The following is a 16,768-nucleotide window of genomic DNA, read 5'->3' on the forward strand; positions in this document are numbered from 1 at the left end:
TTACCTCGATATTAATAGCCAACTAGTTAGCTAATTTAATAGTGTATAGCCTATATAATTTTATTATTAGCTGACTAGCTGGTTAATTCAGGCTGAAATTTAAATAGAGATGAGATCTAATAGCCAACTGGCTGGCAAATTTAAAGATTCCTGTATGTACACTTTCATTAATTTTAGCCACTTAGTCAGCTAAAAAAAATTTCTATATATAATGATTGGCTGAGGTTGTTATCTCTATATATATAAACTATACTATTTTATATTAGCTGTATGGTGGATATCCAGGCTTGTTTAGAGGTATATAGTCATATTCTAAAAAAAGCCAAGTTTCTTACTTCACAGTATGCAGAATAATCATAGTTAACACATTTTGCATGCAGGCTTACTATACTTTACCCTATACTTTACCCTTTAAATTAGCCAATACATTTCCTATCTACATTTCAATTATTTCAACAGGTGTATCTTTAAATTGAATCAACTTTGACTAAACAAGAACCAGTTTTGAAACAAGAAATGGTGGCTGAATATAGCCTATTCCAAATATGTAACTTGAACTAAAATAGTATTTCTTTATAATATGTATAATTATCCTAGTCTTGGTTGTTCTAGTTCTGTCTTAAATATGGTTCTAAAACATTCATGAATATCTTAAGGGCTAGGCACACATAGCTGATTTCAGGAACTGATTTCAGCAAGGATGTATTTAACATTGAGTGATTATAATTAATCAAACAGTTGGTGGTAACAAACTGTAAGTAAAGAGCAACCCAGCTCAATGGTAACTGAAACTCTAAAAAACGGAATTTTGATATCAACAGATACATCAAAAGAATCTGATTTCAAATATATAAGTTTCATCAAGTTTAATCTTACCTATCAAAAGTTACGCACCTGAGAAAATTTGGCTGATTTTCAAAAAAAGGGGGAAAGACCCCCTAAAAGTTATAGACCCTTAATGGAAATCACACCATCGTATTCAGCGTATCAGAGAACCCTACTGTAGAGGTTTCAAGCTCCTATCTACAAAAATTTGGAATTTTGTATTTTTTGCCAGAAGAAAGATCACGGATGCGTGTTTATTTGTTTTTTGGTTTTTTTGTTGTTTTTTTTCCACAGGGGTGATCATATCGACCCAGTGGTCCTAGAATATCGTGGGAGGGCTCATGGGAACGGAAATTAAAAGTTCTAGTGCCTTTTTAAGTGACCAAAAAAAATGGAGGGCAAATAGGCCCCCTCCCACACTAATATTTTTCCCAAAGTCACCCGATCAAAATTTTGAGATAGCCATTTTGTTCAGCATGGTCAAAAATATTATAACTATGTCTTTTAGGATGACTTAATCCCTCGAAGCCCCCAGGATGAGGGCTGAAAGTTATGAACTTTACCCAATGTTAACATGTAGTATTGGTTATTGGAACACAACTCAATGGTAACCAAAACTCTAGAAAACGGTATTTTGATACAAATAGATACATCAAAAGAATCGGATTTTAATGCTGATTTCAAATATATAAGTTTCATCAAAAGTTACGCGCCTGAGAAAATTTGGCTGATTTTTGAAAAAAAGGAGGAAAGACCCCCTAAAAGTTATAGAATCACACCATCATATTCCGCGTATCAGAGAACCCTACTGTAGAGGTTTCAAGCTCCTATCTACAAAAATGTGGAATTTTGCATTTTTTGCCAGAAGAAAGATCACGGGTGCGTGTTTATTTTTATTTTTTTTTTCCCAGGGGTGATTGTATCACCCCAATGGTCCTAGAATATCGTGGGAGGGCTCATTGCAATGTAAATTAAAAGTTTTAGTACCCTTTTAAATTGACCAAAAAATGGAGGGCCACTAGGCCCCCTCCCACGCTAATTTTTTACCCAAAGTCACCTGATCAAAATTTTGAGATAGCCATTTTGTTCAGCATGTTCGAAAATATTGACTAGGTATTGACTATGGGGCAAACCCCCTAATATACATATTAAAAATATATGAATATAGAAGTTTGTTACATAAGTTAATTCGTAAGTTACGTATATTTATTACTAATAAAAACGTTCGTAAATAAAATGAAACAAGTTTCAAGAAATCCATTTAACCAAATAAAAGTAAATTAATATGAAAATTTTGTTTTAATTATTCATGTACTGTGAGCCAAGATCAAAACCTACATTTATTCAAAAACGTTCAAAAATTAAATAAAAAAAAAGTTTTTATTTAACTGAAAGTAATGAGCGACATTAAAACTTAAAACAAACAGAAATTATTCCGTATATGAAAGGGACTGTCCCCTCCTCAACGCCTAGCTCTTTACGCTAAAGTTTGACTTTCTCACAACTCTATTTTTTTTAAACAATAAAAAACTTAATTTTGATGATTGTCTGCCTATATTTTTTTTTCATTTTTTTTTTAATTTGACGCCCGTTACTGCCTAATATTGCAGAAGTTCATATGCAAGCCTTTTCAATAAAAATGGATCTGCGCTTTTTTTCCTGAGTTTTTAAGATACTTTTGGTGTGTAAATTCTTCTTTTTCCCGTTCCTTAGCCCTTTTTTCACGAAATTAAAAAAAAAGAACTCAAATAAAATTCTCAAATTTGGAGAACTTATTTTCCACCAGGGGGGGATATTTCCTGTGGTGGTTATTTTCTAGGGGGTATTTTTTGGGAGGATGGTTATTTTCCGTGGGGTGGGGGTATAAACGCCTAGAAGCCTTCCTTAGTTAGCTTTTGTATTTGTAGCTCTGCTATAGCAGAAGGGGATATTTTCCCTTACTCAAATGAGCAAAATCTAGATTAGTTTATAAGGCTTTGATCTAATTTGGGGTTCCATTGCAACTGAACCACTGTGTACCTGAACCCCAAGCAACTGAACCACCGTGCAACTGAACCACCGTGCAACTTAACCCTCGTTTAACTGAACCCCCTTTAACACCTCGTGTAACTCAACCTTATTTAACTAAACCACTGGGTAACTAAACCCCTGTGCTACTGAACCACCGTGCAATTGAACCCTCGTGCAACTCAATCACCGCACTTACATTGGATAAAACACAAGTTAGAATTTTTACATTTCCAAACTTGTTGAAATTGTTTTCTTTTTGAATTCTTCTAAAAGCTCCTTAAAAGTTCACTGCAATACTCTTAGCGTCATTAGTTACAGCAATCGTTGTAGTAGTTTAGTAGCATATACATGGTGCCTTCTGGCTGGTTTGAAATCCCCCACAACTTCTCCTGAAAGGTCTAACTTATTAATGGGAGCCGTTCTAAACATATTGCTGTGAAACCCTTTTGAGAATGTGCATAATCATAGTCAATTTAATTCAGTTCAATATCCGCCAAAACATTTCTTGAAAGCTTCACCTTAAAACCCTTAGCTTGCATAGTAGTATGATATTGCCTAATATTTTTAGAATACTGAAAAGCTGAGTTCAGTGGTTCAGGTGCACGCTGGTTCAGTTACGCGTTGGTTCAGTTGCACGGTGGTTAAGTTGGACGGTGGTTCAGTTGCACGGGGGTTCAGTTACATGGTGGTTCAGTTACTGGGGTTCCATTGCTTATGGTTCGGTTTCACGCACGCCCTAATTTGGCCATATCTCTCGCCGGGCTTCCCCTTTCTTGGGGAAGAACAGAACAAGAGCCAAGACAACAAGATTAAGACCCTTAAGCGAGTTTTAAGTACCCTTAAAAGAGTCGGGTCTAAAACCCTTCAAAGAGTTTTAAGACCCTTAAAAGAGTTTTAAGTACCCTTAAAAGAGTCGGGTCTTAAACCCTCAAAAGAGTTTTAAGACCCTTAAAAGAGTTATAAGTACCCTTAAAAGATTCGGGTCTAAAACCCTCAAAAGAATTTTAAGACCCTTAAAAGAGTTCTAAGTTCCCTTAAAAGAGTTTTAAGACCATTAAAAGTTTTTAGTGCCCTTAAAAGAGTAGGGTCTAAAACCAGAAAAAGAGCTTTAAGTACCCTTAAAAGAGTCGGGTCTAAAACCCTTAAAAGAGTTTTAAGGCCCTTAAAAGAGTTTTAAGATCATAAAAATAGTTTTTAGTACCCTTAAAAGAGTAGGGTCCAAAACCCGGAAAAGAGTTTTAAGCCCCTTAAAAGAGTTTTAAGTACCCTTAAAAGAGTCGGGTCTAAAACCCTTAAAAGAGTTTTAAGTACCCTTAAAAGAGTCGGGTCTAAAACCCTTAAAATAGTTTTAAGTACCCTTAAAATAGTCGGATTTAAAACCCTTAAAAGAGTTTTAAGTACCCTTAAAAGAGTCGGGTCTAAAAGAGTTTTAAGACCCTTAAAAAATTTTAGTACCCTTAAAAGAGTCGGGTCTAAAACCCTTAAAAGAGTTTTAAGACCATTAAAAGAGTTTTAAGTACCCTTAAAAAGTAGGGTCTAAAACCTGTAACAGAGTTTCAAGACACTCTAAAGAGTTTAAAGTACCCTTCAAAGAGTCGGGTCTAAAACCCTTTTAAGAGTTTTAAGTAGGCTACCCTTAAAAGAGTCAGGTTTAAAACCCGTAAAAGAGTTTTTGATACCCTTAAAAGAGTCGGGTCTAAAACCCATAAAAGAGTTTTAGGTACCCTTAAAAGAGTCGGGTCTAAAACCCGTAAAGCAGTTTTTGGACCCTTAAAAGAGTTGGGTCCAAAACCCGTAAAACAGTTTTAAGACCCTTAAAATAATTTTAGGTACCCTTAAAAGAGTTGGGTATAAAAACATTAAAAGAGTTTTAACTACCCTTAAAAGAGTCGGGTATAAAACCCGTAAAAGAGTTTTAATCCCCTTAAAAGAGTTTAAAGTACACTTGAAAGAGACGGGTCTAAAACCCTTAAAAGAGTTTTAAGTATCCTTAAAAGAATTGGGTCTAAAGCCCTTAAAAGAGTTTTAAGTACCCTTAAAATAGTCAGGTTTAAGAACCGTAAAATAGTTTTAGTAACCTTGAAAGAGACGAGTCTAAAACCCTTAAAAGAGTTTTAAGTACCCTTAAAAGAGTCGGGTCTAAAGCCCTTAAAAGAATTTTAAGACCCATAAAAAAGTTTAAAGTACCCTGAAAAGAGTCAGGTCTAAAACCCTTAAAAGAGTTTTAAGTACTCTTAAAAGAATTGGGTCTCAAATCCTTAAAAGAGTTTTAAGGCCGTTAAAAGAGTTTCAAGTACCCTTAAAAGAGTTTCGTCTAAAACCCTTAAGAGTGTTAAGTATCCTGAAAAGACCCTGGTCTAAAACCCTTAAAAGAATTTCAAATACCCTTAAAAGAGACAGGTTTTAAACTTACTCTCCACCATTGCTGATACACGAACATAATTTCATGGTTTATCAATACATAATAAAACAGAACAAAGAGCAACAAGATCATAACTGTGCTTATGGGACACGCAAATACCTAAAGTAAAACTATGAAAGATTGGTCTAAGTAAAAACTGGAATTTTTATGAAAATTGCAAAAAAAAAATTTAATTAAAATCAATGCTTTAAGCGAAACTTGTAAAAAAAAGCACAGTTAAAATGGTTACAAATCATGGTTTCTTTTTTATTATTCTTACCATTTTTTTTCTTTTTGTTTTTCACAAGTTTCTCAAAACTATTGAATGCGTAATCTGCATATTTTGTATCAATAACCTTTATCTTTTTATGTTTCTTTATCTTCTGACTTAAAATGGGAGCGGGAAAACTGGCAAAATACTAAAATAATGGCAGTCAATATGTCAGTCTAGATAGGCCTCCGGAATGCATTAAAGTCTGTGGATCCAATGTTGAAGTTCTTGCCAACTTTAGTCAATCTTAGCTCTGTGATTTAGAATGATGGCTCCGTGGACATGGAACTGGGCAGCCGAATCGCGAAAGCTGCTACTGTCTTTGGAGGACTCAATGCCATTTGGAGATCGCTTCGAATATTTGCATATATCATTCATACGTGAGCTCAGTTGTGCTGTACTTGTCTGAGACATTACGCTTCAAATCCACCATCTTGAGCACGATAAACGCCTTCCAGATGAAACAATTCCCTTGAACCAAGGGGCTACGATTGGATGAATTTGTGAGCAATGAAAGGCTCCTCACCCTTTCTTGCCAAGTTCCATTTTCAACTCAAATGTCCAAGCGAACTCTCTGGTGGTTTGGGCTTCTTTCTCGGACGCCACTGACTGCTTCTGCTAGAATCATATATGACTTTGATTGCATATCCCATGGTTGGTCGCGCCTGAATGACAGACCTCGGACCAGGTTAAATGACAGCCTGCAGAAGTTTCTTAACTTGGCCGACTCTGTTGCTAACAAGATCTCCTCTCATAGCCTTAGATTTGTCCACCTCGAGGAGCAAAGTTGCTACGCTATACACCGCATATCATACGGAAGGAGCCTTAAGCAAAGTCATTGCACCATTCACCTACAGTGGAGGTTGTTACGCAGTCTAACAGTTCGAGGTAAGGAACTATAGGTAAAAAGGGACGCTACTCAATTGTGACAGAAACTCTAGAAGCGAAATTTTGACGTCAATAGACACATCAAAAGAATTAGCTTATTATGTGGATCCCAAATATTTAACATTTATTAAGTTTAGTGTTACCCATTAAAAGCTAGAAGGAAGAGAAAATTTGCCGGATTTTTCAAAAAAGGGCGGGAGAGGTTAACACCCTTTATAAGTCAAGAAATCTTAATACAAATCACACACCGGAGCTTAATTTGCCATGGGGCAAGGGGGAGGGTGTAATTGCCGTTCCAGGCCCTAGTTTGCCCCCCGCCCCCCCCCCTGCTGAAATTTATTTTCTTAAAAAAAAAAACTAAGATAAGCGTGCAAAATTCACAGAAAAAGGTCAGTTGTTTTCAGTATTTTTTTTTTTTTAGATTTCTGGTAATATATGGCTCATTTTTCCTTTTTCATTGTCATTTTCACTTGATTTGGGAAAATTGGCTTCACATTTCTCCCTGGGAAATGTTTTGCCAAAAGAAATAACTTTTGCCTTGCTAACAAAAAAAAGAAGAATTTTTTTTTCTTTCCAAATTTCTTTGATGGAGTATATCATTTCCTTTTCTTAGATCATTTGCAAATACTTTGACTTGTTTTGTTTTTTTAAACCATCTGAACAGCAACATTTAGTTTCTTCATGAATCTACTTATCACAGTTTGCACAAGGAAAGGCGTGAAACCTTGGTATTTTTTTTAAAACTATTTTGGGGCAGTTTATTTTACAACAGTCCTGGGTGTTTACCTTGGCTCCCATGGGTAGAGAATGATATATTTTTGATGTTTCAGGAAGACCGGCAGTTCAAACAGAACCCCTCACCATATTGCCACTTGGAAAGAAACCAATGTAGAAACCGACTGCACTAAAACCTGCAACCAAAAGCAAGCAGTCCAGACTCCTCCCTGTTTATCTCATAGGTTTTGATACCTATGAAATACATAGGTCAATGCCTTGTTGACTGGTCATGCCTCTGAACTGTTCGATGCCTTGTTGAAGACTGAAAATGTATATCTGAATTTTCTGTGGATTTTGGATTCTTGCAATATGAAATAGTATTTTTATTGAAAAATCTTCCGTTCCTTAGGATCTAGGTTCAGTTAACTATAATGAGCTTAAGGTTTAAAAACATTGTGTTAGATGAATTGAATTCATTTTTTGTACTTTTTATGCAACTAGCTCGTTGACTTCTAAAGATTATTGTTTCTTGATCTGTTAAATTCAAATTTGTATGAGGCTGATTTTGCAATATTCCTTGATCTTCTTCGCCGTTGAAAGTATTTATGGTTTTAACCCGTTTTTTTCTAAATTAGCTCTTATAAATTCGATTTAATCGATTTACTTCTTTGTTTCAAAAATTGTTATATCACAAAACATTAATCAATTAGTTTTGTTTTGTTTAAAGTCTTATTCTTGCGTGAAAGATGAAAGTTCGCTGCTACCGAATTAAAAGTTTATTCTTTAAGGATAAGTCTGTTGCTCTTTTGTGCTGTTGGAATCTGTTGTCTATTACTCTCTCATTATTTTTTTTTTTTAGGGGGGGGGGGGGTATCTCTACGTCAAGCTTTCTGAAAGAACAAGGTGCTCCATTTGCGTCACTTTGTTTTTTTGAACTACAACCATGCCTGAATTTACTGAATATTCTTTTTGTCAAAGGTATTTACATTTTTGTAGAAATTGTTTCATATCACTCTTAATTTTATGTTTTTAGAAGTTGATGCTGCTTTACCAAGTTACATTAAGAAGCATGCTGACAGTTCAGACCCTTTTTTGTTTCCCGAACTTGAAGAAGGCCTGATTAGTACTTTTCCCAGCATTTCGTTACCATTTAAGCTTGAACCTGACTCTCAAGAATTGGGCTCCACATTTAATACTGATCAAGGTAAAAATTTAGAGTTGGACACTACTCATAGTATACTCTGATTAGTATATTCAAAAGCTTGGTGCTTCCAAGTTTACATACTTTTAAAGGGATAAAAAAAGAAAAAAAAATTCTGTCAGTGGACACTTAAAGTTAAATGCTGAGGGAGACTGGGAATTTCGGCAGCAAATAGAGGCCCATTACTAGACCTGGTAGATTCTTACTATTCAGTATCAACCATGGTCGTGTTTAGGGGGAAGAGAACTCTAGGTTTTAAACCTCCTCCGAAAATATTTCTTGAATTCGTAAAATAGTCTTAAAATGCAGGTAAAAAAACAATCTTAACTACCCCACCCCCAAAAATTATTTTAGTAGCTCTTCTCGACGGAAATAATTTTGGTATCCCCCCTCCTAACAGAATTCCTGAATATGCGCTAGTATGAAACCATTTGTTTAGTTCCCAATATTAAGGAAAATGGTTATAATTTTTCCCATTCATCATACCATTTTCCGAGTCCCACCTCCATTGAAAGGATCAACTGAATGGTTCTAGGCGTTTACCCCCCCCCCCTCCCCCTCCCCGAGGAAAATACCCCCTTTGGAAAATAAGGTTTTCCAAATTTGGGAATTTTCTTTGAGTTGTTTTTTTATTTTATGTAGGGCGAAGGAATTTTGGTACATGTGTATTATACGCAACTCACTCAAGTTTGCACTCTATAAAACTCGAGAAAAAACCGGTTTCTTCATTAGTTTGTTTCAGCATACAGCGAGACAGGACAAAGAAATCTGACAGAATAGATGGAAAAACTATAATTTGGGCTAGATATTTACACATTAGGGGGAGGGTAAATTATTTGGACACTTTGAAGTCAGAAAGCAGTTCTTACTTAATAATATACAGAATAATTGTACCTAACATATTTTGAATGCAGACCAGCTGTACTTTACTGGGCTTTTTTTCCAATCATTACAGAGGAAGACCGGCAGTTGAACCAAAATTCTGTATATGTAGTTTTTATATATTATTTCATAAGTTTTTATATAATGGTACTGACCTGGTCAATCCCTGGCTCAAGAATGAAAATATATATCTAAGTTTTCTGTTGATTTAGGATTCTTGCAAAATGAAATAGTATTCTTAATGAAAATTTTTCCAAAGATTGAACTAATATTTTGCATTGTTTAATCAACAAGCTCGTTGACTTTTCTGAATATTATTATATCTTGACCTGTTGAATTCTAATTTGTATGGGGCTGATTATACAAAATTCCTTGATCTTCTTCACTATTGAAAGTATTTATGGTTTTAATATTTTTTTTCTAAATAAGCTCTTATAGATTTGATTTTATCTATTTACTTCTTTTTTTTCAAAAATTGTGATATAACACAACATTAATTAAATAGTTTTGTTTCGTTAATAGTCTTATTATGGCGCGGAAGATCAAAGAAAAGTTTGCTGCTGATGAATTGAAAGTTTATTCTTTAGGGAAAAACCTGTTGCTATTTTTTGCTGTTGGAATCTGTTTTCTTTTTTTTGGGGGGGGGGATCTCTAGGGAGAGGCTTCTTAAAGAGCAAGATGTTCCATTTGGGTCACTTTTTTTGGAACTACATCCATGCCTGAATTAACTTAATAATCTTTTCGTCCAATGTATATACATTTTTGTTGAAATTGTTTCATATCCCTCTTAATTTTATGTTTTTAGAAGTTGATGGTGCTTTACCAAATGACATTCAGAAGCATGCTGACAGTTCAGACCCATTTTTGTTTCCCAAACTTGAAGATGGCCCGATGAGTACTTTTTCCAGTATTTCGATACCATTTAAGCTAGAACCTGACTTTCAAGAATTGGGCTCCACAACTATTACTGATCAAGGTAAACATTTAGAGTTGGGCACTACTCACAAAACAGTCTGATTAGTATATTCAAACGTCTCGTGCTTCCATGTTTGTATACTTTGAAAGGGATAAAAAAAGAGAAAAACAGGCAAAAATATTTCTGTCATTGGACTCTTGAAGTTAAAGGCTAAGGGAGACTGGGAATTTTGTGCAGAAAATAGAGCTCCATCACTAGACCTGTAGTATCAACTAGGATCAACTAGACCTGTTAGATACTTACTATTCAGTATCAACTAGGATCGTGTCAAGTGGGAAGAGAACACTAGATTTGAAACCCCCTCCCAAAATATTTTTTAGATTCGTAAAATCGTCTTAAAATGCAGGTAAAAAACAATCTTAACTGCCCCACCCCCAAAAAATTATTTTAGTAGCTCTGGTGGACCGAAATAATTTTGGTATCCCCCCTCCGTACAGAATTCCTGGACAGAATGCACTGGTATTAAACAATTTATTTAGTTCCAAAAATTAAGGAAAATGGTTTTAATTTTTACTATTCACCAGACAAAAAAAACTGCTTGAACTTGTTATGCGAAAACGAAAAGAGCTTAATAAGAAAAAAAGAAGGGAAATGGACACATAAAAAAGATTCACACAATTTGGTAAAAAAAAATAGTTTTGCCTTATTTGGACTTTCTGTTTTTAGCACATAGAATCTGTATGTTCATTATATTCGTACTCATATATTAATTCATTAAATTCATGTGCTCATTTTTACGTCAAATGAGAGGATCAACTGAATAACTTTGAAATCAAGAGAGTTGAAATTTAATGAAAAAAATGGAATGAAATAACATGTCAAATAATTTAGATCTGGATAGAACCAAATTTCTTGTACAGCTTTCTTATCAAAATAACGTTCAGCAAGACGGGTGCCCCCCGCCCCCTCCCCCCAAAAAAAAATCTAACAAATTCTCCTCTGTCTTTCGTACCACCATATTTCAGAACCAGTCGACCACTGTTTGCGCTCTTGCCTCCAATATTGTAATCTTACTTTGCAAACATATTTTCTTCTATTGTCCCTCAAAAAATATTTTTGTAAAAATACCCTAGGTATTGGCTATTCTACTTTGATATATTCATTGCATCCACCATCTTTTGTAATGATAACCATGTTTGAGCCAAAAATGACGACTTACATTCAAGCGGGTTTCCAATGTCTTATCGTTTTATTGTTGTTTCAAAGCATGGACGTTGCTCATACCCTCCTTTTAAGAATAACATCCTTTTGTAAGCAATAGGATTGAGTTTATACACTTGTGTTAGATTTTGCGGTGGCGCATGATTCAATTATCCATTCTTGGGCTATGACTGCGCTTCTGAAGAATAATGTCCCACTACCAGTAGTTTTGGTTTTAAAAAAGTCGTATGGCTCCTCTCGTATTCGTATTAAGTGGAAGAATCAGTTTAGTGATTATAATGTTAAGTTATGTAGGGGGCTGAGGCAAGGAAGCATTATTTCTCATTCGATTTTCAATATTACTGTTTCGGGGCTATTTGATCAAATTCAGTTGACTATTATTTATGGTAAAGGTTATGTTCTGTCGTGGATTGCTTATGCAGATGATTTACTCCTTTTGAGTCGATCACTTCAATCACTTCAACAAAATGTAGATTTTTTAGCAAAGGTTTTTAGTGAGCATGGACTTCGTTTTCGCTCTGAAAAGTGTAATTTTTTAATTCTTGATCCTAAGGCTAATGATCTCGTTAATTCTGAAATTTATGTTCGTATTTATGATAATATTTTAAAACCTTTGGAATCTTTTTTATATTTTGATGTTCGTATTTATGATAATATTTTAAAACCTTTGGAATCTTTTTTATATTTTGATGTGCCTTATTCACCAACTTTATCTCTATGCTGTGCTTCTATTTCTAAAGCAGTTAAAAATAGAATAGCGTCTAGTTTCGGGGCAGTAATTTGTCTTCGCGGTCTCGGAAATCACTGGCCCGGGTATATAATACAGTCGCTTTGCCTCAGATATTAGTTTTTTAATCGCTTCTCCCATTTTTTAGAATTAGTAGTATTTCGCATGTAAAAAACGCATTTTTTATTTTTGCTAAGTTCCTTTGCCGCTTTTCTAAATCTGAATAAAATACTTTTTTAATGAATACATATAAAATAAAAAACCCCTGTTGATGTTTTGGAGAAAAAGCAAAAGAAATTTTTATTCAAATTACCTCTTTTCTCTCATAATTTATATAAAGCTGCGCATGAAGCTTAATTAATTTTTTTTTTATTATTGAATGAAGTTTTAATTTGTGAAGTGTTAATTTTAAGTTTTAATTTATTATTTATGGAATGAAGTGTTAATTTGTGTGGTAAGTTTGATTGAAGGCCTTTGCGTACTTGTTGTTATATAGCTTAAAAGAATTTTATGGCCTGTTGATTAGCGGTTTTTTTTGTTTTTTTTACTCTTCGTATTCGGAGGAAATAAAAAGTTTGAATTGAATTCCAATTTCTAAAAAATGAAGCTACTTGGTTTGATTTCCAGAATATTTCGTTAGAAATAGCCCCAATAGAGACAATCAGAAAATAATTAAACAACATCCTGAGTTAAAGGTAATAATAGTAGAAAAAAATTTATGCGTTTGCGGAATCTAACCAAGTTCATGGGAAATTGACCAGACGGTTATTTGAAAGGGCTCGTTGATTCTTATAGCGGTCAAATTTACCCGTTGACTAGCCTCATCAATAGATAATAGATCAACCACATCGACATAATTACAGTAGTATGTTATAATGGAGATATGCACTCATCCCGATTAGCTTGGGTTAAAATATAAATTTAAAAGAAAAATTGTGTGTTTTTAAGAAAATTTGTAAGAGCATGCCCAATGTCTTTATTCGAAACGTTCTTGTTGGGAGACAGAATTGGATATGGCATCCAATCTGGAATATATTGCACGTGATATCCTTGTTTTGAGTGAAAATGCTTTTGAATTTCGTGATTTTCCATTTCAAATCTCAGATGATGAGGCACAAAGATTTTCCTTAGTGTACCAGACATTGTTGGAACAAAGTAGAGTGCATGCCTTCTATCGAAAATTTTTAGGAATTAGAATCCGATATGAAACACCCAATGCTGGAATTCAGCTCCCATTCAGTGACGTTTTATTTGTTTTCTTGGCATTTGTGTATAAAAAAGTCCGATTCGTTCTTGATGATGATTTGATTTGCGCGACGGAAAAACTAGGGTAAAGCAAAATACAAAAAAGGAAAAAATACAAAACAGATTCACGTTGGCAGCTCTTGGTGAAATATTCAGGACAAATTTTTTGCGGGGTTGGAATCATCTGGAAGGATTTTCCTCGGTAAAAATTCTCGATGAGGTTTTTTTCTGCAGGACCACACTATCTCATGACGGTGGGTATTTTGGGAATTTTTTTGACGAGGGGAGGAGGTTTTCAGGCATTATTTAAAAACTCATGAATTAATGATTATAACAATGTAATGAAAGTAAGAAGAATCCTTGAGGGTGAATTGTCTGCATGCAGTTTTCCATGGAGAATTTTCCTCAATGATTCCATTTTGGGGGGCGAGGATATTATGTGACTAAAATAGTCCATGAATGAATTTTGCGTGGGGGGAAGGTTTCAACGGAGGAAGGATGTATATTCTCTGGCATTAATTGAAATTTGTCATATCGACAAACGATCCGAAATAAAAACAAATTACTGAAAGTTAGAAGTAACATTCAAACTTAGAGTGAACAGATAATATTTCATGTATAAGGGGCACTGTCCCCTCCTCAATCCCTAACTCTTTACGCTGAAGTTTGACTTCCCATTCCCCAATTCTTTAAGAACGGCTGGCTCCTGAAACCGAAGTGCCGTTTAATTGGAATAAAAACCTTTCAAGGTACTAAATCTTTTAGTATAAAGAGCCGATTATTGAATAGGGGACAGTTCCGCCCATATATGGTATAATTTATGTTCGTATTAAGGTTTAATATTGGCCTATACTTCCAGTTGATTTTGTTGTTTAGTGATAAAAACACAACAATGCTCCTCCAAAATAATCAGAAAAATAGAAATGAAAAATGTATTCTTTTTCGTTTTACAAATTCTATGTTCCTTTCAAGAATGAATGTGAAGTCTGTAGTTGAAATATTCTAAATATTTAGGTTAGGTATTACTTCTGTAATGTAACTTGAACTTAGATCTGAATACTTCTGTAACTTGAACTTAGATCAAACAAATCTAAGAGGTAAAGGGAGGAAGAGATATGTCTCTTTTATGTGCGAGAATTCTCTCTTTTTTGAGGAGAGGAAGGAATAAATGGGGGAGTCGGCTTTTAAATATGGAATTTTCTTTTTCATCAGAAAATATAAGAATTATAAGAAATATAAGGTTTTCTTTTTACTCCTTATTATTGTAAAACCTTTTTTAAGTGATTCAACTGTTATATTTTTTGCCAGGTTCAATTTTAAAGATTATTTTCTATTGGCTATAAAATGAAGCAGGTTTTTGAAGCATAGATCCATATTTGAAGCATAGATCCCAATCGTCCAATGCTTTTGGATATAAAATATTTACGAAGTACTTCTTACCTGCTAAATTGGCTTTTAATAATCTTATTTCCTACTTTTAGAAGTAATGACTTCAACTATCTGCAGCAATGATGGTTTAATTCAACCGAAGCTCTGGCGTTGTAACTACTGCGGAAAGACAGAGAAATCATTTCTAATACTGGATCTTCATATTGACACTGGCTGTGAAGAACTTTCGCCAATAGAGTGCGATGTCTGTCCTGGTGTATTTAGAGATTATAGAAGCTTCGTGGCTCATTTTATGGAGCATCAAATGGGAGAAACAAGAAGATGTCCAATTTGTTTTCAAGAGAATATTGATAACATGAAAGAACATTTAATTTTACAGGGTCATTTTTCGCAAAACGAGTCTGAAACAGTTTTACAGGATGGCACCTCCCAAGCTACTACGCAGGAATTGTCCACAAGCATCAGCTTAAATTCATTTAATTTGAGTTCTAGAGTAACACGTCAGAACAAAACCTTCCATTGTGGTATATGCAAGAAAACCTTTGCTCATATGTCATATTTGACTAGACATAAACGAGTGCATACAGGAGAAAAACCCTTCCATTGTAATATATGTAAGAAAACCTTTGCTGATTCGGGATATTTGACTAAACATATACGGTTTCATACAGGTGAAAGACGCTTCCAGTGTAATATTTGCAAGAAAACCTTTGCTCAGATGACAGATTTGACTAAACATAAACGAGTGCACACAGGAGAAAAACCCTTTCAGTGTGATGTTTGTAAGAAAATTGTTTCTGTATCGGGACATCTGACTAGACATAAACGAGTGCATACAGGTGAAAAACCCTTCCATTGTGATATATGTAAGAAAACCTTTGCTGATTCAAGCACTTTGATTAGACATAAACGAGTGCATAAAGGTGAAAAACCCTACCAGTGTAATATATGTGAGAAAACTTTTCCTAGATTGGCACATTTGACTGTACATAAACGTGTGCATACAGGTGAAAAACCCTTCCAGTGTGATATATGTAAGAAAAACTTTTCTGTTTCAAGCACTTTGATTAGACATAAACGTGTGCATACAGGTGAAAAACCCTACCAATGTAATATATGTGAGAAAACCTTTGCTCGGTTGGCACGTTTGACTATACATAAACGTGTGCATACAGGTGAAAAACCCTTCCAGTGTTATATATGTGAGAAAACCTTTGCTCAGTTGGCAGATTTGACTAGACATAAACGAGTGCATACAGGTGAAAAACCCTTCCAGTGTGACATATGTAAGAAAAACTTTTCTGATCCAAGCACTTTTATTAGACATAAACGAGTGCATACAGGTTAAAAACCCTTCCAGGGTAATAGGCCTCGACCGAGTCCGTTGATTTTGAATTGAATTTATCAAGTATTTTGGGCATCGGAGCCTTGAGCCTAGAAGACCCTGTTGAGGGGGGAACATGTTCCGGGGGGAACATGTTTTTATTGTTTAAAAAAAGAGTTGTGAGAAAGTCAAACTTTAGCGTAAAGAGCGAGGCGTTGAGGAGGGCACAGCCCCTTTCATATACGGAATAATTTCTGTTCGTTTTAAGTTTTAATGTCGCTCCTTACTTTCAGTTTAAAAATTTTTTTTATTTAAAGGTTGCGAAAGCGGGGGGTTTGGGGGGGCGTCAGCCCCCCAACTGTACGTCCTAATCTCTGTACGTTTTAAGGTTCGAACTTGTGACTCAGCCTCTTTAACTCTTTAGAAAACGTAGTTTTTTTAAAATAATTTCTGCACGTTTTTGTACAGTTTATTACTTATTATTACTTGACTAACTGTTAGATGATTGTGTATTATTCTTGTCTTTCTCGACAGGGTGTTTTAAGGGTCGACCTTGTAACTCAGCCTCTTTAACTCTTTAGAAAACGTAATTTTTTTCAAATAATTTAAGAAAGAAACTGAGTTTCTTTTTTAAACTTTATATTCAGTATAAAAAAATTTCCTCTGACAGGGAATCGAACCCGGGTCTTCCGCCTGACAGTCAGGAGTATCGACCACTGCACCAAAGACACACAATTGTAATTGTATTTTT

At 34.7% G+C, this 16,768-nt stretch overlaps 1 protein-coding gene across 4 annotated transcripts in view; it reads left to right on the forward strand.

The window, feature by feature from the left end:
- The window catches only part of LOC148941748 (uncharacterized), a 285,992-nt gene extending 269,938 nt beyond the window's left edge, over nucleotides 1-16,054 (forward strand). For all 4 annotated transcript variants that reach the window (XM_089104276.1, XM_089104277.1, XM_089104275.1 and 1 more), the window contains 3 exons: nucleotides 8,146-8,316; nucleotides 10,001-10,171; nucleotides 14,786-16,054. In XM_089104276.1, coding sequence (XP_088960402.1) covers nucleotides 8,146-8,316; nucleotides 10,001-10,171; nucleotides 14,786-16,041 — 1,598 coding nt within the window. In that variant the 3' untranslated portion in view covers nucleotides 16,042-16,054. The remainder of the gene's footprint in view (nucleotides 1-8,145; nucleotides 8,317-10,000; nucleotides 10,172-14,785) is intronic.
- Nucleotides 16,055-16,768: the final 714 nt, after the last annotated feature.

Source organism: Artemia sp. Qi Xiang Cuo, chromosome 18, assembly GCF_049724085.1.
Source record: "Artemia sp. Qi Xiang Cuo chromosome 18, ASM4972408v1, whole genome shotgun sequence".
Classification (NCBI taxonomy): Eukaryota; Metazoa; Arthropoda; class Branchiopoda; order Anostraca; family Artemiidae; genus Artemia; species Artemia sp. Qi Xiang Cuo.